At 44.0% G+C, this 26,839-nt stretch overlaps 1 protein-coding gene across 5 annotated transcripts; it reads right to left on the reverse strand.

Annotated features, from left to right (window-relative positions):
* Positions 1-1,888: 1,888 nt before the first annotated feature.
* LOC115187353 (peroxisomal carnitine O-octanoyltransferase-like) lies at positions 1,889-26,839 on the reverse strand. Of its 5 annotated transcripts, none has more exons than XM_029746434.1 (16): positions 26,504-26,825; positions 8,780-8,899; positions 8,560-8,684; positions 8,169-8,350; positions 7,148-7,370; positions 5,779-5,887; positions 5,595-5,688; positions 5,303-5,428; positions 4,792-4,893; positions 4,550-4,633; positions 4,321-4,428; positions 4,012-4,142; positions 3,197-3,320; positions 2,906-3,078; positions 2,684-2,803; positions 1,889-2,363 (listed from the first exon to the last, which is right to left on the reverse strand). In XM_029746434.1, exons 3-16 carry the CDS (start codon positions 8,570-8,572, stop codon positions 2,243-2,245), a joined length of 1,710 nt encoding a protein of 569 aa, XP_029602294.1. In that variant the 5' UTR covers positions 8,573-8,684; positions 8,780-8,899; positions 26,504-26,825; the 3' UTR covers positions 1,889-2,242. The 5 variants fall into 5 exon arrangements, with proteins under 5 accessions (XP_029602294.1, XP_029602282.1, XP_029602290.1 ...); XM_029746422.1 differs by having other exon boundaries at positions 7,148-7,272; positions 26,504-26,816; XM_029746430.1 differs by lacking the exon at positions 26,504-26,825 and adding an exon at positions 26,366-26,489 and having other exon boundaries at positions 7,148-7,272.

The raw sequence follows: 26,839 nt of genomic DNA on the forward strand, positions 1-26,839 counted from the left end.
TTTCTACATTGGCCGCTTTCCCCAGTCTGCCATTATTAGTTGTGCTCGAGGAGGCGATGACCATGTCTCTTAGTGTCGCAGCATGGAAGAGAGGGGGATGCAGTTTTCCCATCTTAACAACAGAAGCCGGTCTGGCTTTTGTTGCCAAATAGGAAAAAGTCTGCATTTTAGAATGCGATTTTGCTTTGGGCCAAAATAACATTTTTGTGATTATATTGTGAAACACCATCATTCCACAATTACTGCAGATAGACATTTTATGAAATTACAATGCAAAAATTGTACATGAAGCAACTTGAGCTAGCACCTAGCAAAAAAACATAGCTTAGCAACAGGACACCAAGATCTGTGTAGAAAAAAGTTCCAATATTTGCATAACCTTTGATTGGAGGATAGCTATGAGGGTTATTGAATCAGGATCAAATCCTCTGATGTCCTCGAGCTCATTAATGATAGAATGTTCATATTTGAAGATTGAAGAAAGGCCAGTCTCCATGGAAAATGACAGAAGTCAACTCAGTTTTTCACAATTCCTGACATTAAATCCTTGTAAACAAAATCTCTGTCTTAGGTCAGTTAGGATCACCACTTTATTTTAAGAATGTGAAATGTCAGAATAATAGTAGAAAGAATGATTTATTTCAGCTTTTATTTCTTTCATCACATTCCCAGTGGGTCAGAAGTTTACATACACTCGGTAGCATTGCCTTTAAATTGTTTAACTTGGGTCAAACGTTTTGGGTAGCCTTCCACAAGCTTCCCACAATAAGTTGGGTGAATTTTGTCCCATTCCTCCTGACAGAGCTGGTGTAACTGAGTCAGGTTTGTAGGCCTCCTTGCTCGCACACACTTTTTCAGTTCTGCCCACACATTTTCTATAGGATTGAGGTCAGGGCTTTGTGATGGCCACTCCAATACCTTGACTTTGTTGTCCTTAAGCCATTTTGCCACAACTTTGGAAGTATGCTTGGGGTCATTGTCCGTTTGGAAGACCCATTTGTGACCAAGCTTTAAATTCCTGACAGATGTTTTGAGATGTCGCTTCAATATATCCACGTAATTTTCCTCCCTCATGATGCCATCTATTATGTGAAGTGCACCAGTCCCTCCTGCAGCAAAGCACCCCCACAACATGATGCTGTCACCCCCGTTCTTCACGGTTGGGATGGTGTTCTTCGGCTTGCTTCCTCCAAACATAACGATGGTCATTATGGCCAAGCAGTTCTATTCGTTTCATCAGACCAGAGGACATTTCTCCAAAAAGTACGATCTTGCGTACTATTATTTGTACAGATGAACGTGGTACCTTCAGGCATTTGGAAATTGCTCTCAAGGATGAACCAGACTTGTGGAGGTCTACAATTATTTTTCTGAGGTCTTGGCTGATTTCTTTTGATTTACCCACGATGTCAAGCAAAGAGGCACTGAGTTTGAAGGTAGGCCTTGAAATACATCCACAAGTACACCTCCAATTGATTCAAATTATGTCAATTAGCGTATTAGAAGCTTCTATAGCCATGACATAATTTTCAGGAATTTTCCAAGCTGTTTAAAGGCAGTCAACTTAGTGTATGTAAACTTCTGACCCACTGGAATTGTGATTAAGTGAAATAATCTGTCTGTAAACAATTGTTGGAAAAATTACTTGTGTCATGCACAAAGTAGATGTCCTAACCGACTTGCCAAAACTATAGTTTGTTAACAAGAAATTTGTGGAGTGGTTGAAAAACGAGACTTAATGACTCCAACCTAAGTGTATGTAAACTTTCGACTTCAACTGTATCTCTATGGTATAACTCATTCTAGTGCCAGGGGACGTTTCCTGCTCTTAGTCTTGAGTCATATTCACTAGGAACGAATCAGAACCAAACAGGCCAAAACAAGGAGGTATTACCTGAATTTGTGGAATCATGGTAGGAAGTTCAATCAATACATTTTAAAACAGGAAATTCCCAATCTAGCTGCTGCACAAAATGACAAATGTGTTTTTTGCATATCCCAACTACCCCGGAGAGTAGGGTCATGGCAAAGGTCTGCCATTATCAACGGAAACCCTGGAGCAATTAAGGTTAAGTGGCTTGCTCAGGGGCACATCGAAAGATTTATCACCTTATTGGCTCGGGGATTGAAACTAGCGACCTTTCAGTAACTGGCCTAATTCTAACCTCTAGGCTACCATTGATCTGGACAAAATTAAACGATTATTATTGGCTGCCATCTAGAAACTCTGCGTGTGTGTGTGTTAGAGCTGAGCTGTGGTAGCGAGATGTAGCATCTCATGTAGGGAGGTAACCAGGTTCTGGAACAGTGTCTCTGCATCTGTCTCTGGACTGGACTTCCACGCTGAACAGGAAGCCACGATCCTGAAACGGGAAGTACAAGTCAGACACCAGAAGCTTCTATCAGGCCATCATAGAGAAGACAGATGTACTAAAGAAAAACTATAAATTCTACTAACTACATGAGAGACCAAATAGCTGAAGTAACTGTTCAAAATCAAATCAAAGTTTATTGGTCACGTACAGTTTAGCAGACATTATAGCAGGTGCAGTGATATGCTAATGTTACTAGCTCCTAACAATGGAATAAAATGTCAAACAAGCCAACAATAATCCGGAAAAAAAATGTATTCATTAAATGAATGGTCATTGTCCAGGTCTTGTGTGTGGGTGTGTTAGCCCACCTGTCGTCACTGATGCAGTAGAAGAACCCGTAGCCATGGTGCACCATGGGAGCGCCCACTCCATGAACTGTGGTGTAGCCAGCCAGACTGGTGGACAGGGTAAAGTTACCGCCCCCGCCACTGGAGAGAGAACACACACAAATTACAAAACACCATAAACACACACACACACACACACACACACACACACACACACACACACACACACACACACACACCTACCTCTTGGAATACAGTGGATCAGTGAAAAGGTCTGGCATAGGAAGTCCCTCCTCCTTGGCGATCAGGTACAGGCCCAGGAGATGTCTGTCAAAACCTTTTCCGTTCTGTGCCTCAGCCATCAGTTTGTTGTGCTTGTTGAAGGCCAGCAGCAGGGCTTTCCTCTTAGCCTCAGCCTGGGAGACATACACAAAGTCAGAGTGTAAGTAGCCTGGTCGCCAGATTTACATGTATGGCATGACAATGTATGAAGACCTAATCGTTTACTGGATACACACACACTCTCAAACTTACGCTGGCTGCTGGGAGGAGCATGGTATGGCACCAGTTCTGTGCCTCCAGGGTACAGGGCCTCATGGTCTCAGTCCTGCCGTGGTAGAACCTTCTGGTCATCGCTGTCTCATAGCAACTACCTAACCTGGGAGGGGGGATTATCATCAATCATCAGTTATGGAGAGAATATTGGGGAGGAAGGATGGATGGGTAGATGGTGGGTGTGTGTGTGGTGGATGGATGGATAGATGGATGGATGGGTAGATGGTGGGTGTGTGGTGGATGGATGGATGGATGGATAGATGGATGGGTAGATGGTGGGTGTGTGGTGGATGGATGGATGGATGGATAGATGGATGGATGGGTAGATGGTGGGTGTTTGGTGGATGGATGGATGGATGGATAGATGGTGGGTGTGTGATGGAATGATGGCTGGATGGGTAGATGGTGGGTGTGTGGTAGGTGGATGAAGGATGGATGGGTAGACGGTGGGTGTGTGGTGGATGGATGGGTAGATGGATGGATGAAGGATGGGTAGATGGATGGATGAAGGATGGATGGGTAGATGGTGGGTGTGTGGTGGAAGGATCGATGGGTAGATGGTGGGTGTGTGGTGGAAGGATGGATGGGTAGATGGTGGGTGTGTGGTGGATGGATGGATGGATGGGTAGATGGTGGATGGATGGATGTGTAGATGGTGGATGGATGGATGGATGTGTAGATGGTGGATGGATGGATGTGTAGATGGTGGGTGTGTGGTGGAGGGATGGGTAGATGGTGGATGGATGAAGGATGAATGGTAGATGGTGGGTGTGTGGATGGATGGATGGTATTACCTCCCATGCTGTCTGTAATAAGCCAGTTGAAGGGCCAGTTGTATGAAGGTGTCTGGGTGGAGCTTCCTGTGTTTGATGGCTGCTTTCCCAAACGAGGTGAACGCATAACACACCACCTGCAAGTTCTGAGTCTGGAGACACACACACAGGTGTCTGTCAAACCAGATATCACACACAGATTAGAGTTGTGTGTGTGTTGGGGAGTGTAAGGGTCTGTGAGGGTGTGTTTATGATCAACACAACACCTGCGATGGTCCAATCTGACCACCACGGGGAAGCAGAGTCATGAATGCGTATGTGTGAACTCACAGTCTCTAAGTACTGTTGCTTGGCATGTGCAACGTCACTCCTGACTCTGTCATCCACAGTGAAGACCAACTCTTCAGGAAGAGGCATAGGCCGCACTGTCTCAGAGCCCTACATAGACACACACATCAATAAATATACGGTTTGCTTACTGTGAAAGTAAGGTACTTGGAATTAAGAACAAACAAGATATACAGTCACTTAAAATACGTTCAATAGAAATAGTATTTACCTTCCACTTGCCGTCTGTAGCTTTGAGCTGCTGATCCACATAGTAACAGTGAGTTACCAGCACCATGCCTTCAAATGGGGCATGCTGCAACACACCATCAATTACCATATATAGGAGCACACTCACAACAAAACATCATTACACTACTGCTAACAGAGGAGTATTGTTATCTCAAATCTTATTTTTCTAACTCTCAACCCCCACCCCCCTCTCGTGTAACACAAACACACACAGTAACTCACGTCACAGTTGGATCCGAAGGTTCCGTTGGCGAAGGAGATGGAGTTGTAGGACTTGTCTCCCCATCGGATGGTGGGGTCTCCTGTCAGCACCTCCAGGGACACCTGGGGGCAAAGGTCAAAGATCAGATTATACCACACTTAGGATGGTATGGTTGTCTGTGGTGTATGTGTGTGTTGTAGGGGCCAAACAGGATGCAAGACGACGAACCAGAGGTCATATCCAGACATATCTTTGCATACAATCAAAACGTGTAACCTGCTTAAATGCTTACACACAACTTAAAAAGATCTCACTCTCTGTACTGGACAACATCACAAAGCGGCAGAAGTCTCACTGCTCTCATTGTTTGACTGAAAGTTAGCTTTTTAGCCTCTGGTGCCAATTATTTTCCTTTGCATTTTACTTTGACCGCATCCTGGACTCAAGTCTGCTCTTTACCTTTACAAACTCAACTTGCTATTGCAAATTTCTGTCTATAGTGTGTGAGAGGGTGTGTGTTTGTGTACGTACCGGTGTGTAGTTCTCTGCAGTAGCGTAGGGTTTAGCATCGTCCAGTGAGACCACAAAGAGACTGCTTTGGATGGTCTCTAAGATCGTCTTATTGGCTGGATCTATACCTATCAGATACTCCCTGGCCTACAGACACACAGACCCTTAAATTGAATTGAAATTGAATAGAAAGAGAAAGAGACAGAGATGAGAGAGACATAGAAAGTTGAAAGAGAGACACGAGAGAGAGACACGAGAGACATGTTTAGTGCATGGTGATGTCCGTTCTGCACAGCCAATTTCACACACACACCTTAGCCCAGCGTGTCCTCTCCTCTGAGGTGAGAGCGGCGATTCCGTCACCTGCAGGCTCCCCCTCACAACACTGCTTCACATGGGTCAGATGCCTACACACACACACACACACACACGCATATAAATACATGCAAATATATGCAAATGCACAAATATACCTAAATATCCACTGGCCAGAATACCTGAGCAGCTCTGGAGGGGTAAGAATGTGTCCATCACACACTGCATCAAACGAGAAGAAACGTCCCTTACACATCACCACTACATGGGAGGGGCATGGACCCTCGCTCTCTACAACACACACACAGAAAAATCAATACATACAGTACCAGTCAAAAGTTTGGACACACCTACTCATTCAAGGGTTTTTCTTTATTTTTACAATTTTCTACATTGTAGGATAATAGTGAAGACATCAAAACTATGAAATGACACATGGAATCATGTAGTAACCAAAAAAAGTGTTAAACAAATCAACCTATATTTTATATTTGAGATTCTTCAAAGTAGCCACTCTTTGCCTTGATAACAGCATTGCACACTCTTGGAATTCTCTCAACCAGCTTCACCTGGAATGCTTTTCCAACAATTAAGGAGTTCCCACATATGCTGAGCACTTGTTGGCTGCTTTCCTTCACTCTGCAGTCCAAATGATCCCAAACCATCTCAATTGGGTTAGGTCGGGTGATTGTGGAGGCCAGGTCATCTGATGCAGCACTCCATCACTCTCCTTAGTCAAATATCCCTTATTTTGGGTCATTGTCCTGATGTGTTTGGTCATTGTCCTTTTGAAAAACAAATAGAAGTCAAACCAGATGGGATGGCATATTGCTGCAGAATGCTGTGGTAGCCATGCTGGTTAAGTGTGAATTCTAAATAAATCACTTAGTGTCACCAGCAAAGCACCCCCACACAATCACACCTCCTCCTCCATGCTTCACGGTGGGAACCCCACATGGAGATCATGCGATCACCTACTCTGCGTCTCACAAAGACACGACGGTTGGAACCAAAAAACTCAAATCTGGACTCATCAGACCAAAGGACAGATTTCCACCGGTTTTATGTCCATTGCTTGTGTTTCTTGGCCCAAGCAAGTATCTTCTTATTGGTGTCCTTTAGTAGTGGTTTCTTTGCAGCAATTCGACCATGAAGGCCTGATTCAGACGATCTCCTCTGAACAGTTGATGTTGAGATGTGTCTGTTACTTGAACACTGTGAAGCACTTATTTGGGCTGCATTTTCTGAGGCTGGTAACTCTAATGAACTTATCCTCTGCAACAGAGGTAACTCTGGGTCTTCATTTCCTGTGGCAGTCCTCATGAGCCAGTTTCATCATAGCGCTTGATGGTTTTTGTGACTGCACTTGAAGAAACGTTCCAATGTTCTTGAAATTTTCCAGATTGACTGCCCTTATGTCTTACAGTAATCAATACACACATCCACACACACACATGGAAAACACACACACCTAAATAAATAACACAGAGTACTACACACAAAAACAAAACACAAACATATTGCATGGCGGTGTTGGGGGGGGTCACCTACCTGTCTTAAAGTAGTTGATGATGGTATCCTTGGTGACTCCAGGAACTTTACATGTACAGAACAGCATTCTGAACTGGTCCATATCCAACACCACATTATCAGCTTTATGAGGGTCCAGCCTCTCCCTGGCAGGGACCACACAGTCAGAGAGTGTGTGTACTGAACGTGTGTGTTTAGGGATACACAAGGTACACCGTCCAACTAAATGCTTAGTTGCAGGTTCCTTCTCGACAATGAAACAACAATAAGAAATAAAATATAATAATATGAACATAAAGTAGCTGGCTCAGTAGAATAGAATAAATATTTGAAACAACTATAATACACGAAGGCACAATTTATAGTTCAATATAAACACGTGTTTTGGGGAAGGGGGGGATTGGAGGGCAAGTGTTTAAATTGTGCATTATTTAGCAATCGTAGCAGTAGTTGTGATGCGTGTGTTACCTTAATATATATACAGAGTGTACAAAACATTAGGAACACCTTCCTAATATTGAGTTGCACGCCCTTTTGCCCTCAGAACAGCCTCAATTCGTTGAAGCATGGACTCTACAAGGTGTTGAAAGCGTTCCACAGGAATGCTGGCCTATGTTGACTCCCCGTTCAAAAGGCACTTAAATATTTTATCTAAGCCCATTCAACTTCTGAATTTACATTTTAGTAATTTAGCAGACGCTCTTATCCAGAGCGACTTACAGTAGTGAATGCATACATTTCATACATTTTTTTTCTCCGTACTGGTCCCCCGTGGGAATCGAACCCACAACCCTGACGTTGCAAACACCATGCTCTACCAACTGAGCCACACGGGACACACACACATACACAATCATTGTCTCAATTATCTCATGGTTTAAAATCCTTCTTTAATGAACCTGTCTCCTCCCTTTCATATACACTGATTGAAGTGGATTTAACAGGTGACATCAATAAGTGATTATAGCTTTCACCTGGATTCACCTGGTCAGTCTATGTCATGGAAAAAGCATGTTTTGTACACTCAATGTGAGTATCTTACGTGCGAAGCAGGTCCCAGTACTGTAGAGTGTGCCACATGCTTATGCTGGTCCTCTGTAGCTGTACTCCCTCTGTAGAGGGCCAGCAGTGCTCTAGGTAGGGTGCAGGGCCTCCGAAGTTCACATTCAACTGGGAGGGGTAACGCATTTCCAGATAGGCTGCATCCAACCACCACTCCTCCAACTGGGGGAAAACACACACACACAGAATAAAGATGAAACACTGCAGGGAGACACCATAATGACTGCAGTATTTAAAACACTCAAAGATTCCCTTTTGTAGTTGCTCAGGGTCGAGCATGGTGTGTGACCAGTTCCCACAGGTTTTGCTGTGCAGTGTGTTGTGTGTGTGTGTGTGTGTGTGTGTGTGTGTGTGTGAGTGAGTGTGTGTACCCAGTTCCTGCATGTCCTGGCTCTCTGCAGTAGTTTTTGGTGCAGGTCTTTGCCGATGCCCTCTCCAAACCTCTTCACTACGGCCGCAGTCACCTGGTACTCCTCCTCTGTAGCAAACGGCCGCACTGGAAAATACACACAGACATTTCAGTAACTAGAAATATTTTTATCCAGGGTCCATGCTAACGGCGCTTCTCTGTCACACATGCAGGAATCTCACCTGCATCCAGGTACTTGGCAAGGCTCCCCTCTAGAGACGGTACAGGGAGAGGAGGCAGGCTATGCTGGTACTGGAACGTCCGCTCAGTGGGGAACTCTGACACCTGGTTGGTCATGTCACCTACAGCACCAAAACACCTGGTTAGCCATGTTGTCACCTACAGCACCAAAACACCTGGTTAGCCATGTTGTCACCTACAGCACCAAAACACCTGGTTAGCCATGTTGTCACCTACAGCACCAAAACACCTGGTTAGCCATGTTGTCATCTACAATACCAAAACACCTGGTTAGCCATGTTGTCCCCTACAGCACCAAAACACCTGGTTAGCCATGTTGTCACCTACAGCACCAAAACACCTGGTTAGCCATGTTGTCACCTGCAACACTAAAACACCTGGTTAGCCATGTTGTCCCCTACAGCACCAAAACACCTGGTTAGCCATGTTGTCACCTACAGCACCAAAACACCTGGTTAGCCATGTTGTCACCTGCAACACTAAAACACCTGGTTAGCCATGTTGTCACCTGCAACACTAAAACACCTGGTTAACCATTTTGTCCCCTACAATACCAAAACACCTGAGCAACTACAACTATTGACAGTATTAGCTTTGGTTTGGAGCGAGCAGTCGCGAGCAGTCGCACTACGCTTCACTCCACAGGTAATATTACACTTCACTACATTACAACGGTTTGATTTGTTTGATCCGAGCAATTCTTTTCTTTTCTTAGCTAGCTACATAGCCGTCTTTGTATCAAAGATAATCGTGTAGCTTAGAGTAATTATCGAAGTTAGCTATCTTCGTCCTCCTAACGTAGTCATCACTGCTAGCTAGCTAGCCAACACTGCTAGCTAGCTAGCCAACCAGCCAACTTCCACCGACTAGCTGCACTATCTATTACATTACAACGGAACGACTTGACTAGTGTAGTGTTAGTAGTGTTAGTGAGCCAGCTACTTAGTTGTCTTTGCATCTAAGATAATTGTGTAGTTTAGAGTAATTATTAGTAAGTAGCCAGCCGCGACGCCAGACGTAGTCAACACACCTAGTCATCACTAATCCACTGCTAGCTAGCTAGCCAACAGCTAGCCAACCGTTACCGACTAGCAGCGCTGTAGATACCAATACTTTACAACGGAACGATTTGACTAGTGCAGTGTTGGCTAGCTAGCTACATAGTTGTCTTTGTCATAGCCTGATAATTGTGTAGTTTAGTAATTACCGAGGTTAGCTAGCCAGCTATTGCCGTCCCCCGCGACGCCATTTTTCCTAACCCAGCCAACTAGTAACACTGTAGAAACTAAAATACATTACAAAGGAACGTCTTGATTAGTGTTATGTTAGCTAGCTACAAAGTTGCTTTTGTATCATGACAAGGTGTAGTACTGAAACTATCGAGGTCACCTAGCCAGCTACACCTAGCCAGCTACACGGTCAAACAAAGTCAACAACGCAGCCACTGCTAGCTAGCCTACTCCACCAGCCAGCAGTACTGTATCATTTTCGTCATTTTAGTCAATAGATTTTCTGCAACGTAAGCTTAACTTTCTGAACATTCGAGACGTGTAGTCCACTTGTCATTCCAATCTCCTTTGCATTAGCGTAGCCTCTTCTGTAGCTTGTCAACTATGTGTCTGTCGATCCCGGTTCTCTCCACTCTGCACAGGCCATACAAACGCTTCACACCGCGTGGCCGCTGCCACTCTAACCTGGTGGTCCCAGCGCGCACGACCCACGTGGAGTTCCAGGTCTCCGGCAGCCTCTGGAACTGCCGGTCTGCGGCCAACAAGGCTGAGTTCATCTCAGCCTATGCTACCCTCCAGTCCCTAGACTTCCTGGCGCTGACGGAAACATGGATCACCACAGATAACACTGCTACTCCTACTGCTCTCTCCTCGTCTGGCCACGTGTTCTCGCATACCCCTAGAGCATCGAGCCAGCGGGGTGGTGGCACTGGAATCCTCATCTCTCCCAAGTGGACATTCTCTCTTTCTCCCCTGACCCATCTGTCTATCTCCTCATTTGAATTCCATGCTGTCACAGTTACCAGCCCTTTCAAGCTTAACATCCTCATAATTTATCGCCCTCCAGGTTCCCTTGGAGAGTTCATCAATGAGCTTGACGCCTTGATAAGTTCCTTCCCTGAGGATGGCTCACCTCTCACAGTTCTGGGTGACTTTAACCTCCCCACGTCTACCTTCGACTCATTCCTCTCTGCCTCCTTCTTTCCACTCCTCTCCTCTTTTGACCTCACCCTCTCACCTTCCCCCCCTACTCACAAGGCAGGCAATACGCTTGACCTCATCTTCACTAGATGCTGTTCTTCCACTAATCTCATTGCAACTCCTCTCCAAGTCTCCGACCACTACCTTGTATCCTTTTCCCTCTCGCTCTCATCAAAAACTTCTCACTCTGCCCCTACTCGGATGGTATTGCGCCGTCCCAACCTTCGCTCTCTCTCTCCTGCTACTCTCTCCTCTTCCATCCTATCATCTCTTCCCTCTGCTCAAACCTTCTCCAACCTATCTCCTGATTTTGCCTCCTCAACCCTCCTCTCCTCCCTCTCTGCATCCTTTGATTTTCTCTGTCCCCTATCCTCCAGGCCGGCTCGGTCCTCCCCTCCTGCTCCGTGGCTCGACGACTCACTGCGAGCTCACAGAACAGGGCTCCGGGCAGCCGAGCGGAAATGGAGGAAAACTCGCCTCCCTGCGGACCTCGCATCCTTTCACTCCCTCCTCTCTACATTTTCCTCTTCTGTCTCTGCTGCTAAAGCCACTTTCTACCACTCTAAATTCCAAGCATCTGCCTCTAACCCTAGGAAGCTCTTTGCTACCTTCTCCTCCCTCCTGAATCCTCCTCCCCCTCCCCCCCCCCCCCCCCCCCCCCCCTCCTCCCTCACTGCGGATGACTTCGTCAACCATTTTGAAAAGAAGGTTGACGACATCCGATCCTCGTTTGCTAAGTCAAGCGACACCGCTGGTCCTGCTCACACTGCCCTACCCTGTGCTTTGACCTCTTTCTCCCCTCTCTCTCCAGATGAAATCTCGCGTCTTGTGACGGCCGGCCGCCCAACAACCTGCCCACTTGACCCTATCCCCTCCTCTCTTCTCCAGACCATTTCCGGAGACCTTCTCCCCTACCTCACCTCGCTCATCAACTCATCCTTGACCGCTGGCTACGTCCCTTCCGTCTTCAAGAGAGCGAGAGTTGCACCCCTTCTGAAAAAACCTACACTCGATCCCTCCGATGTCAACAACTACAGACCAGTATCCCTTCTTTCTTTTCTCTCCAAAACTCTTGAACGTGCCGTCCTTGGCCAGCTCTCCTGCTATCTCTCTCAGAACGACCTTCTTGATCCTAATCAGTCAGGTTTCAAGACTGGGCATTCAACTGAGACTGCTCTTCTCTGTGTCACGGAGGCTCTCCGCACTGCTAAAGCTAACTCTCTCTCCTCTGCTCTCATCCTTCTAGACCTATCTGCTGCCTTTGATACTGTGAACCATCAGATCCTCCTCTCCACCCTCTCCGAGCTGGGCATCTCCGGCGCGGCCCACGCTTGGATTGCGTCCTACCTGACAGGTCGCTCCTACCAGGTGGCGTGGCGAGAAGCTGTCTCCGCACCACGTGCTCTCACCACTGGTGTCCCCCAGGGCTCTGTTCTAGGCCCTCTCCTATTCTCGCTATACACCAAGTCACTTGGCTCTGTCATATCCTCACACGGTCTCTCCTATCATTGCTATGCAGACGACACACAATTAATCTTCTCCTTTCCCCCTTCTGACAACCAGGTGGCGAATCGCATCTCTGCATGTCTGGCAGACATATCAGTGTGGATGACGGATCACCACCTCAAGCTGAACCTCGGCAAGACGGAGCTGCTCTTCCTCCCGGGGAAGGACTGCCCGTTCCATGATCTCGCCATCACGGTTGACAACTCCCTTGTGTCCTCCTCCCAGAGTGCTAAGAACCTTGGCGTGATCCTGGACAACACCCTGTCGTTCTCCACTAACATCAAGGCGGTGACCCGATCGTGTAGGTTCATGCTCTACAACATTCGCAGAGTACGACCCTGCCTCACACAGGAAGCGGCGCAGGTCCTAATCCAGGCACTTGTCATCTCCCGTCTGGATTACTGCAACTCGCTGTTGGCTGGGCTCCCTGCCTGTGCCATCAAACCCCTACAACTCATCCAGAACGCCGCAGCCCGTCTGGTGTTCAACCTTCCCAAGTTCTCTCACGTCACCCCGCTCCTCCGCTCTCTCCACTGGCTTCCAGTTGAAGCTCGCATCCGCTACAAGACCATGGTGCTTGCCTACGGAGCTGTGAGGGGAACGGCACCTCCGTACCTTCAGGCTCTGATCAGGCCCTACACCCAAACAAGGGCACTGCGTTCATCCACCTCTGGCCTGCTCGCCTCCCTACCTCTGAGGAAGCACAGTTCCCGCTCAGCCCAGTCAAAACTGTTCGCCGCTCTGGCACCCCAATGGTGGAACAATCTCCCTCACGATGCCAGGACAGCGGAGTCAATCACCACCTTCCGGAGACACCTGAAACCCCACCTCTTTAAGGAATACCTGGGATAGGATAAAGTAATCCTTCTAACCCCCCCCCTTTAAAGGATTTAGATGCACTATTGTAAAGTGTTTGTTCAACTGGATATTATAGGTGAATGCACCAATTTGTAAGTCGCTCTGGATAAGAGCGTCTGCTAAATGACTTAAATGTAAATGTAAATGTTAACCATTTTGTCCCCTACAATACCAAAACACCTGGTTAACCATTTTGTCCCCTACAATACCAAAACACCTGGTTATCCATTGGCGTACTGTCCGCTAGCCTGATAGACTATAGGAATCAAAGTGTGGACTGGACTAGCCTCCACTCTCGTCTCACTTTTAGATAAAAACAAAATCGAAACAGTTCCTTTACAAGTCAGAATGTTGAATAAACTTCATTTGAACCTACTCTGCCGATTGTCCATGGGGTTGGTCCATCAGCTGGTCGAAATTAAATCATTTAAAGTATTATTAAACAGAATTCAAAACGCGGGTCTGTGTGTGGTTATCGTGATTTGTTTTCTCATCAACTAAGGCACGTGCACAAGACGGAAGGAAGTACATGCACGCGATGCATGCATTCTAACAGAAGTCTTGCAGATGTTTACATGGTTTTGCGCATGTGCCAGGTGATAGAAATGTCTCGCATAATCAATTTTTACCGACAAAAATATCCCGCCTTGTCTAGCGTATTTTGTTTTGTAAACAGTTGGAAAGCACAAACAGATCTTGGACCAGGCTAACTGTAGGGGAGAGTGGAGTAGGTTGAGACATTTTTCAAGTAAAATATAGTATTCTTTCTAAAAAAGATATATTTCAGGATGTTGTGCATCGCTGGAAATAATCAGAATTAATGTAAAAAGTTTTGAAAACATAACTTGTCACACAAAAAGTGGTCTCTTGGCACCACATACCATGGGGTAAGTTGAGCTGCAGGACAGGGTGAATTAAAGCACCTACACATTTCTGTACCGAATGAAATAATACCACTACCTTTTTAAAACCATTTTACTTAGCTTTTAATCACTTTAAGAATATTTTTAAGCTGCAAAATGTAACTTTTTGGTTAACCTTACCAAATTCAATGTGAGTTACAGATCTGTCATTCTCATTCAAAGCAAGTCTAAGAAGCAGTAGATCTGTTCTATGTGGGCTATTTCTATGCTTCCCATTCTTAAGTTTAGTTTTTGCATCTTTTACTTTCGGTTTTGTACACCAGCATCAAACAGCTGAAAATACAATATTTTTGGTTATTGAAAATATGTCACAGTGGTTTAGATGGGTATAGAGAATCAATGTACACTCACACTCAACTCTGGACCTCAAAGCATTTTTTCACTGCAAGATGGCGCCAACAGAGATGGTCGCCTCGCTTCGAGTCCTTACTGCATAGTTTCCTATTTTGTTTTTGATGTATTACAAGCATTTCACTACACTCGCATTAACATCTGCTAACCATGTGTATGTGACCAATAAAATCTGATTCGATTGTTTGGCCCTGTCTGGGGGGTATCGTCGGACGGGGCCACAGTGTCTCCCGACCCCTCCTGTCTCAGCCTCCAGCATTTATGATGCACTAGTTTATGTGTCGGGGGGCTAGGGTCAGTCTTATATCTGGAGTGTTTCTCCTGTCTTATTCGGTGTCCTGCGTGAATTTAAGTATTCTCTCTCTCAGGACCTGAGCCCTTGGACCATGCCTCAGGACTACCTGGCCTGATGACTCCTTGTTGTCCCCAGTCCACCTGGTCGTGCTGCTCCAGTTTCAACTGTTCTGCCTGCGGCTATGGAACCCTGACCTGTTCACCGAACGTGATACCTTTTCCCAGACCGGCTGTTTTCAACTCTCTAGAGACAGCAGGAGCGTTAGAGATACTCTGAATGATCGGCTATGAAAAGCCAACTGACATTTACTCCTGAGGTGCTGACCTGTTGCACCCTCTACAACCACTGTGACTATTATTATTTGACCCTTCTGGTCATCTATGAACATTTGAACATCTTGGCCATGTTCTGTTATAATCTACACCCAGCACAGCCAGAAGAGGACTGGCCACCCCTCAAAGCCTGGTTCCTCTTTAAGTTTCTTCCTAGGTTCCGGCCTTTCTAGGGAGTTTTTCCTAGCCACTGTGCTTCTACACCGGCATTGTTTGCTGTTTGGGGTTTTAGGCTGGGTTTCTGTACAGCACTTTGTGACATCAGCTGACGTAAGAAGGGCTTTATAAATACATTTGATTGATTGATCAAGGACTGATTTAGCCCTGGGACATCAGGTGGGTGCAATTCATTATCAGGTAGAACAGAAAACCAGTAGGTTCCAGATCTTGTAGGGTAAGAGTTGAATACCACTGCTCTACACACTGAGTACACAAAATATTAGGAACACATTCCTAATATTGAGTTGCACCCCCATTTGCCCTCAGAAGAGCCTCACTTCATTGGGGAATGGACTCCACAAGGTGTCGAAAGCGTTCAACGGGGATGCTGCCCCATGTTGACTCCAATGCTTTGTCAAGTTGACGATGTGCTTTGGGTGGTGGACCATTCTTGATATAGACGGGAAACTGTTGTGCGTTTAAAAACCTAGCAACGTTGCAGTTATTTTTTTATATATTACCCCCTTTTTCTCCCCAATTTTCGATATTGTCTCGTCGCTGCAACTCCCCAACAGCCTCGAAAGGTGGAGTCATGCGTTCTCCAAAACATCACCTGCCTAACCGCACTCCTTAACCAGTGTGTCGGCGGAAACACTGTTCAACTGACGACCGGTGTCAGCCCGCAGGCACCCGGCCCGCCACAAGGAGTCAATAGACCACGATGAGACAAGCAAAGCCTACCGGCTGCGATGCAGTGACTTAGACCACTGCGCCACTGGGGAAGCCCTAGCATTGCAGTTCTTGACACACTCAAATCGGTGCGCCTGGCATCTACTACCATACCCCGTTCAAAGGCACTTAAATCATTTATCTCGCCAAGCCACCCTCTGATTGGCACACATACACAATCAATGTCTCAATTGTCTCAAGGCTTGAATCCTTATTTAAGCTGTATCCTCCCCTTCATCTACACTGATTGATAGACTTAAAAAGGTGACATCAATAGGGAGCATAGCTTTCACCTGGTCAGTATATGTAATGGAAAGAGCAGGTGTTCCTAATGTTTTGTACACTCAGTGCAAAACATTAGCAACACTTGCTCTTTCCATGACAGACTGCTCTTACCTCATATCCCAGCAATAATGACGTTACGCCTGAAAAACATTTCAATTTTCTCAACTTGCCATTGACTCAATTTACTCCAAGGCAAACATTTACCATATTAGTCCACAGAGCTACAAGAATGCACTTTTATGCTAGGTTTAAGACCTCATACTGAAGCTTATAGAGACCCCAACTGAGGTATGTATTTGTATTTCTTAGGGATCCCCATTAGTTGCTGCTAAGGCGGCAGCAAATATTCCTGTGGTCCAAACACATTAAGGCATTACATATTACATATAAAACAAAATATAAAACATTACATCATATAACATTATAACACCACCACATATCTACAATACAAAATGTATAATACCACCATACAACAATATTCCAATGTACAGTCGTGGCCAAAAGTTTTGAGAATGACACAAATATTAATTTTCACAAAGTCTGCTGCCTCAGTTTGGATGATGGCAATTTGCATATACTCCAGAATGTTATGAAGCGTGATCAGATGAATTGCAATTAATTGCAAAGTCCCTCTTTGCCATGCAAATGAACTGAATCCCCCAAAAACATTTCCACTGCATTTCAGCCCTGCCACAAAAGGACCAGCTGACATCATGTCAGTGATTCTCTCGTTAACACAGATGTGAGTGTTGATGAGGACAAGGCTGGAGATCACTCTGTCATGCTGATTGAGTTCGAATAACAGACTGGAAGCTTCAAAAGGAGGGTGGTGCTTGGAATTATTGTTCTTCCTCTGTCAACCATGGTTACCTGCAAGGAAACACGTGCCGTCATCATTGCTTTGCACAAAAAGGGCTTCACAGGCAAGGATATTGCTGCCAGTAAGATTGCACCTAAATCAACCATTTATCGGATCATCAAGAACTTCAAGGAGAGCGGTTAAATTGTTGTGAAGAAGGCTTCAGGGCGCCCAAGAAAGTCCAGCAAGCGCCAGGACCGTCTCCTAAAGACTTTTGGAGGATGGCCTGGTGTCAAGAAGGGCAGCAAAGAAGCCACTTCTCTCCAGGAAAAACATCACAGACAGGCTGATATTCTGCAAAAAGGTACAGGGATTAGACTGCTGAGGACTGGGGTAAAGTCATTTTCTCTGATGAATCCCCTTTCCGATTGTTTGGGGCATCTGGAAAAAAGCTTGTCCGGAGAAGACAAGGTGAGCACTACCATTAGTCCTGTGTCATGCAAACTGTAAAGCATCCTGAGACCATTCATGTGTGGGGTTGCTTCTCAGCCAAGGGAGTGGGCTCACTCACAATTTTGCCTAAGAACACAGCCATGAATAAAGAATGGTACCAACATCCTCCGAGAGCAACTTCTCCCAACCATCTAGGAACAGTTTGGTGACAAACAATGCCTTTTCCAGCATGATGGAGCACCTTGCCATAAGGCAAAAGTGATAACTAAGTGGCTCAGGGAACAAAACATCAATATTTTGGGTCCATTGCCAGGAAACTCCCCAGACCTTAATCCCATTGAGAACTTGTGGTCAATCCTCAAGAGGTGGGTAGACAAACAAAAACCCACAAATTCTGGAAAACTCCAAGCATTGATTATGCAAGAATGGGCTGCCATCAGTCAGGATGTGGCCCAGAAGTGAATTGACAGCATGCCAGGACGGATTGCAGAGGTCTTGAAAAAGAAGGGTCAACACGGCAAACATTGACTCTGTATCAACTTCATGTAATTGTCAATAAAAGCCTTTGACACTTATGAAATGCTTGTAATTATACTTCAGTATTCCATAGTAACATCTGACAAAAATATCTAAAGACACTGAAGCAGCAAACTTTGTGGAAATTAATATTTGTGTCATTCTCAAAACTTTTGGCCACAACTGTACAGCGCCTTGCAAAAGTATTCACCCCCCTTGGTGTTTTTCCTATTTTGTTGCATTACAACCTGTAATTTAAATTGATTTTTATTTGGATTTCATGTAATGGACATACACAAAATAGTCAAAATGTGTTAAGTGAAATGAAAAAAATTCCTCGTTTCAAAATAATTTAACAAATTAAAAACTGAAAAGTGGTGGGTGCATATGTATTCACCTCCCTTTGCTATGAAGCCCCTAAATAAGATCTGGTGCAACCAATTACCTTCAGAAGTCACATAATTAGTTAAATAAAGTCCACCTGTGTGCATTCTAAGTGTCATATGATCTCAGTATATATATATACACTTGTTCTGAAAGACCCCAGAGTCTGCAACACCACTAAGCGGCACTATGATTAGAGGAGCTCTCCAAACAGGTCAGGGACAAAGTTGTGGAGAAGTACAGATCAGGGTTGGGTTATAAAAAAATCTGAAACTTTGAACATCCCACGGAGCAACATTAAATATTTTAATAAAAAATGGAAAGAATATGGCACCACAACAAACCTGCCAAGAGAGGGCTGCCCACCAAAACTCACAGACCAGGCAAGGAGGGCATTAATCAGAGAGGCAACAAAGAGACCAAAGATAACTCTGAAGGAGCTGCAAAGCGCCACAGCGGAGTTTGGAGTCTCTGTTTATAGGACCACTTTAAGCCATGCACTCCACAGAGCTGGGCTTTATGGAAGAATGTCCAGAAAAAAAGCCATTGCTTAAAGAAAAAAATAAGAAAACTCGTTTGGTGTTCACCAGAAGGCATGTGGTAGACTCCTCAAACATATGGAAGATGGTACTCTGGTCAGATGAAACTAAAATTGAGTCATTTGGCCATCAAGGAAAACGCTATGTCTGGCGCAAACCCAACACCTCTCATTACCCCGAGAACAACAGCCTCACAGTGAAGCATGGTGGTGGCAGCATCATGCTGTGGGCATGTTTTTCATCAGTAGGGACAGGGAAAGTGGTCAGAATTTAAGGAATGATGGATGGTGCTAAATTCAGGGAAATTCTTGAAGGAAACCTATTTGTCTTCCAGAGATTTGAGACTGGGACTGAAATTCACCTTCCAGCAGGACAATGACCCTAAGCACACTGCTAAAGCAACACTTGAGTGGTTTAAGGGGAAACATTTAAATGTCTTGGAATGGACTAGTCAAAGACCAGACCTCCATGCAAATGAGAATCTGTGGTATGACTTAAAGATTGCTGTACACCAGTGGAACCCAATCAACTTGAAGGAGCTGGAGCAGTTTTGCCTTGAAGAATAGGCAAAAATCCCAGTGGCTAGATGAGACAAGCTTATAGAGACATACCCCAAGAGACTTGCAGCTGTAATTGCTGCAAAAGGTGGCTCTACAGAGTATTGACTTTGGGGGGAGTGAAAAGTTATGCACGCTCAAGTTCTGTTTTTGCCTTATTTCTTGTTTGTTTCACAAAAATATTTTGCATCTTCAAAGTGGTAGGCATGTTGTGTAAATCAAATGATACAAACCCCCCAAAAATCTATTTTAATTCCAGGTTGTAAGGCAACAAAATAGGAAAAATGCCAAGGCGGGTGAATACTTTCGCAAGCCACAGTACGTGTGTGTGGAGAGTGTGTGCTAGTGTTTGTGTGTGTATGCATGTGTCTGTACCTGTGTGTGTTTCTTCACAGTACCTGCTGTGGAATAGAGTTCCATGTAGTCATGTCTCTATGTAGTACTGTGCACCTCACATAGTCTGTTCTGGACTTGGGGATTGGGAAGAGACCTCTGGTGGCATGTCTTGTGGGGTATGCATTGGTGTCCGAGCTGTGTGTTAGTAGTTTTAACAAACAGCTCGGTGTGTTCAGCTTGTCAAAACTTCTTACAAAAACAAGTAGTGACGAAGTCAAATCTCTCCTCCACTTTGAGCCATGAGAGATTGATATGCATATTATTCATGTAGGCTCTCTGTGTACCTTAAGGGCCAGCCATGCTGTCCTGTTCTGAGCCAATTGTAATTTTCCTAAGTCCCTCTTCGTGGCACCTGACCACTGTCATGACTGGCCGGTGAGGATCACGTTACAGTGGATCAGCTCTACAGAGAGATCTCTCTCCCGCAGAGTGGGATAGGTTTGAAGGTGGGGGTTTTATGACACTTAGTTTTGATATCTGGAATGCCTTTGTGCCATATGAAGAGTTTACAGTCCAAAACTAGAACATCAAATAAAAAGACTCTGGGACAATATATTTCATCATCCGAATGAGTGGGACTAATGATGGATGGAATATGAAAATGAATGTCTATTTTATGATGTTATTAAAAGTTAAATGAGGACGTTATAATGAAAACATTGTAACTTGAAGTTTTCATAATGTGTATATGATGTTTCCATCCTTTACGTTGCGTAGAAAATATCCAGATTAAAGAGAATGTTTTTGTGACGATAAGCTTGTGATTTTAGTTGTCTAAATGAGATCATAGTAAATTCTAATATCTTGCCTCATCTCGCCCCAGGGAACCCAGAGAGCATGTCATAAAGGCGGAAACGCCCCCTTTTGACCCGAGAGTATAAAGCATGTGAGTCAAGAATTAACATACTAGAGGACCACGGCTGCAGCCAGGGTCCACAATTAGTCACGACCCCGAAACGCAACACGAGGTTGTAGAAAACAGAGGAACCTCTTAACAATCAATGCTACAGTTGAGTACTCTATATGAGAAGGTGAATTCAAGCAGGACCACCCGGTTATTCTCTTCAAGTCATCGTTTGTATACACTGCTCTCATTCCCATGCTGGGACAATCTACACGGATGATTAGCCATCCTGAGAAGACCGTCCTTACAGAACGAGTGCAAGGAAACAGACAACTAAGAGAAAGGACATTGTGACATCTTTTGGACAATCAGAGACTCAGCCCCCAAGGCCTGGGCCTAACCGAGATATCCAACAGAGATACCTAACAGAGAACTTCAACCAGCGGCGTAGCCACAGGTAGGCCTGGCTAGGCCATGGCCTACCCAGTTTGATCTCAAGCCTCCCCCAAAAAAGTTATTATTATTCAATATACATTTTTATTTGTATTTATTTTATTACATTTTTAAAAGAAAAGCATGTGAGATGTATTTTCTATGGGTAATTTTAATATAATGTAACAAAGAAATAGTCTGGGACAATCAAGTTGGCTTCTGACTATTGGTTAAAAAAAAAATTAAATCATACGGTGGTTTACCTGAACAACCTGGCAACGTCACGTGGATAAACTTTGTAGCGCATAAGCTAGCAAACTCTACCACGCTAGCTTACTCAAATTGACTCACAAGTTAAGGTAATGTAGTTGTTCTAGCAATGGCAAACCAAATGTCGATCGCTAGGTTTTTAAAAGAAATGGACGTCTGAAGGAAAAAGAGTGTGTGCCAGAAAATAATTTGGATCAATCTACCGATAGTTTCCAGAATGAGACATTAACGGGTGGCGCAGGATAGAAGCAACTGCAATCGCCATCACAACCGCCAATGCCACGTTGAGCCAGACATGCTTGCCTACCCCACCGTCTCCTCTCGTTCTTGATGCTTTGGGCGGGGGTGAACCTGCAGTAGGTCCACCGACAGATTTGTCTGCCGTTGATGAACCAGCCTGTCAACCAAAGCTAGCAAAGTTTCCTTCAAGTATGATAAAATGGCAAATCACGCTGCTTCTCTTCAAGGTGGTATGACCAGTTCTTGTGAAATGAGTACAGTAAAGCAAAAGATGCAATTTATTGTACGTTTTGTAGGCACTTTCCTGGGGAAAATTTCAAATTCAGATTTGTATGAGATGGATTTAAAAACTGGAAACTCACAAGAAATGCTTGCTGCAAACACGATAGTAGCAAATTACATGCTAGTGCCCTTGCAAAATTTGAATCTTACAAGGCGACCCATGGGCCTAGAAGTCGTGGGACTGTGTTGAACCAAATACATGGTGATGCAAACATGGATTTTATAGAAAGAAACCGTGCACATGTTAAAGTGGTCGTAGATATTGTTCTAATGTGTGCAAAGCAGGATATTCCACTCAGAGGGCATAGAGAAACTGAAGAGGCAATCAACAAAGGTAACTTTTTAGAAATCTTCAATTTCATCTCAAAGTATGACTCAGAAATACAAAACAGGCTTAATGAGCTACCTCGCAATGTCACGCTTATGAGCCCCGAAATTCAGAACAAGTTGCTGGAGTGTGCAGCATCATTGTTACTGTGCAGGATAAAAGATGAAGTTCATTCTGCGCCTTCCACGTATTTTGCCATACTAGCAGATGAATATAAAGATCAATCTAAACAAGAACTTATTGCTGTGTGCATCTGATACATTCATGCTGGAATTATTAAAGAAAGAGCTGTTGGGTTCATGGAAACCTTTGTCTGCACAAGGAATGTCTCGGAAAATACTTGAAGTGTTGCAACCCCTGGAGTTGGATCCCACTCTGTGCGTGGGTTTTTGTTTCGATGGCGCTTCGGTCATGTCAGGGAACAGAGGAGGGGTGCATGTCCTACTAAAGCAAACATTTAAGCAAGCAGTAAATGTGCATTGCAACTCCCACCATTTGAATTTGGTTCTGTGCACCGCGGCAAAAGTGTCAGGACATGTCAGTACTTTTTTTGACACAGTAAACCAGCTACACACATTTATGAGTGGATCCCACAGACATGCTCGATTCATAGAAGTACAGAAAGAGTTGCATCCCGATAGACCATGTATCGAGCTAGAAAGATCCATGGATGACCGTTGGAGTTCAAAATCAGGGTCTGTGAGTAAAGCGCTGTTACTGCTAGATGTCATTTTAGAGGTTCTTGCAGATTTTTCAGAGGCTTGTGGACACACTAAATTAGAAGCGGATGCCCTCTTACAACAAATCCAGAACAAGAAGTTTTTATTCCGGTTAGTCACACTTAGTAAATTGTATGACACTAGTGATTTTGCTACGAAGGGCTTACAAAGCTCTACATTATCTGTGACGGACTGTATTGATTTAATTGAAATTCTCAAAAGCAGATTTTCTACGTTCAGAGATAACTCAGGAGGAGACTTTGATAAAGTTCTCAAGCTAACTAAGATGATGATTAAGCATGATATTAGTAATTGGGATGTGAGCGCATCATGGCAGCGAAAACTGCCTGTAAAATTGGTAGACAGTGTAGTCACAACTTCATTAGGGAAAACATTCAGCATCAAAATTAGAGGTCGACCGATTATGATTTTTCAACGCTGATACCGATTAATCGGCCGATTTGTAAAAATGTATTTGTAATAATGACAATTACAACAATACTAAATGAACACTTATTTTAACTTAATATAATACATAAATACTATCAATTTAGCCTCAAATAAATAATGAAACATGTTCAATTTGGTTTAAATAATGCAAAAACAAAGTGTTGGAGAAGAAAGTAAAAGTGCAATATGTGCCATGTAAAAAAGCTAACGTTTAAGTTCCTTGCTCAGAACATGAGAACATATGAAAGCTGGTGGTTCCTTTTAACATGAGTCTTCAATATTCCCAGGTAAGAAGTTTTAGGTTGTAGTTATTATAGGAATTATAGGACTATTTCTCTCTATACGATTTGTATTTCATATACCTTTGACTATTGAATGTTCTTATAGGCACTTTAGTATTGCCAGTGTAACAGTATAGCTTCCGTCCCTCTCCTCGCTCCTACCTGGGCTCGAACCAGGAACACATCGACAACAGCCACCCTCGAAGCCGCGTTACACATGCAGAGCAAGGGGAACAACTACTCCAAGTCTCAGAGCGAGTGACGTTTGAAACGCTATTAGCGCGCACCCGGCTAACTAGCTAGCCATTTCACATCGGTTACACCAGCCTAATCTTGGGAGTTGATAGGCTTGAAGTCATAAACAGCGCAATGCTTGAAGAATTGCGAAGGGCTGCTGGCAAACGCACGAAAGTGCTGTTTGAATGAATGCTTACGAGCCTGCTGGTGCCTACCACCGCTCAGTCAGACTGCTCTAACAAATATCAAATCATAGACTTAATTATAATAAAGTTCTGGCAAATTAGTTCGCAACGAGCCAGGCGGCCCAAACTGTTGCATATACCCTGCCTCTGCGTGCAATGAACGCAAGAGAACTGACACAATTTCACCTGGTTAATATTGCCTGCTAACCTGGATTTCTTTTAGCTAAATATGCAGGTTTAAAAATATATACTTCTGTGTATTGATTTTAAGAAAGGCATTGATGTTTATGGTTAGGTACAGTCGTGCAACGATTGTGCTTTTTTCGCAAATGCGCTTTTGTTAAATCATCCCCCGTTTGGCGAAGTTTTGTATTTTTCATTTTTTTTAATAATATTTTTTAACTAGGCAAGTCAGTTAAGAACACATTCTTATTTTCAATGACGGCCTAGGAACGGTGGGTTAACTGCCTTGCTCAGGGGCAGAACGACAGATTTTTACCTTGTCAGCTCGGAGATTCGATCCAGCAACCGTCCGGTTACTGGCCCAAAGCTCTAAGCAGTAGGCTACCTGCCGTAGTGTTGAGTAATCCGCATACATAGACACATCGGCTTTACTCAAAGCCAGTGGCATGTCGTTAATAAAGATTTTTTAAAGTAAGGGGCCTAGGCAGCTGCCCTGGGGAATCCCTGATTCCTCCTGGATTATGTTGGAGAGGCTTCCATTAAAGAACACCCTCTGTGATCGGTTATCCACAATACAGCAGGGGGTGTAAAGCCATAACACATACGTTTTTCCAGAAGCAGACTATGATCGATAATGTCAAAAGCCGCACTAAAGTCTAACAAAACTGCCCCCCCAAATGTTTTATCATAAATTTCTCTCAGCCAATCATCAGTCATTTGTGCAAGTGCTGTGCTTGTTGAATGTCCTTCCCTATAAGCATGCTGAAAGTCTGTTGGCAATTTGTTTCCTGTAAAATAGCCTTGTATCTAGTCAAACACTGTAAAAAAAGCCTGTCCCTTTAAGAACTCAGTGATGACATCACAGCTATCACAAGCTGGCAGAGTGTTTTGTTCATTACAAATGCAGCTGGCAACCTACTGCTGTGAACACAAATCTCAGTTTTGGACATTTTCTGTCTGAGCAATTTATTCATCACTGTGCGTGAATACCAAAACTGTAATGTATATGTTTTCCCGACGAAGTTGTCAATAGTTAAAGAATATTTTCGTAATTATTACAGCATTAGCGAGCATAAAAACGAGACACCTATCTAACATTCTTAGCTACATTTTGGCCTGTCATTGTTAGCTGGTTAGTCTGATGTTGCTAGCCACTTGTATTTTCGTTTCAGTCATTGGTTTAGTATAACAGATGAGAGCTGTATATCTTGTTTGTTATTGCTAAATGAATGTACATTATCTTAGTACTGATGCCATTGTATTCATGTTTATTTCCAGATCACATCTTGTATGGATAAATGGACAATTAATTGGATAATACCAGCTGAATGACATGGAACAGAATTGCAAACATTGTTAAACAAGGCAGTTAACCCACTGTTCCTAGGCCGTCATTGAAAATAAGAATTTGTTCTTAACTGACTTGCCTAGTTAAATAAAAGGTACATTTTCTTTAATTATGTACAAAGATAGTTGTAGAATTTGTAGCTGGGCAATTCCATTGTAGCGGGAATTACTCTGAGACTCTGGTTTTTCACCTTAAAGTATGCCAAACAAAAAACATTGATTTCAAAGTTTAACATACTCCGATTTGCTTGTATGGTATCAGAGTAATTCCATAAACATGTAATTGTCCAGCTAGCTTGACTCGCAGGCCAGATGCAACTTTTATTGTTCGAGATCAAATTCCATCTTTGCCGAGGCGGCGCAGCCTTGTACCAATCGCATTAATACGCACTTTTATAGCACAATTGATTACATATACATTCTGGCTACATAACCATATGATCAAACATAGTTAGCTAGCAAGTCAGTTCTACTTACTGCAGAAACAAGTGCACTAGCTAGCTATAAAATAGTTGGCCCCTGAGGCCGTTGCATTTTCACGGCTCGAATGTAGGTCCGTTTCAGTTTGCAGTCCGATCGAAGCAGCTTAATCCCACAAACACGAAGTAAATTCACCTTAGTATTTTTGCGATATTCTGCGAATTCCGATATGTGAAAAGTTGTCTTCGCTCGTCCATTCAAAATAAAAAATATGTTGCAGCTATTTTCTAAACTAGACTGTAGAGGAAGGCGCTTGCGGTAGTTTTGTGTTGTTGCCCCGCTCGTGGTGTATGCAGCGCTTCTCATCACCTTTCACCCAGTAAGAGGTCATGGCTAGAAGGGCTACAGCTTTTGTCAAATTAACGCCAAACGTGTATTTATTTGGGCATTTTAGCTAACTCTGACCTTTTTCCTAATCTTAAACTAATTATCCTAACCTGCTACGAAAAGCCAAATTTGACAAAAACTGTA

The sequence above is a fragment of the Salmo trutta genome, chromosome 3, assembly GCF_901001165.1.
Source record: "Salmo trutta chromosome 3, fSalTru1.1, whole genome shotgun sequence".
Taxonomy (NCBI): domain Eukaryota; kingdom Metazoa; phylum Chordata; class Actinopteri; order Salmoniformes; family Salmonidae; genus Salmo; species Salmo trutta.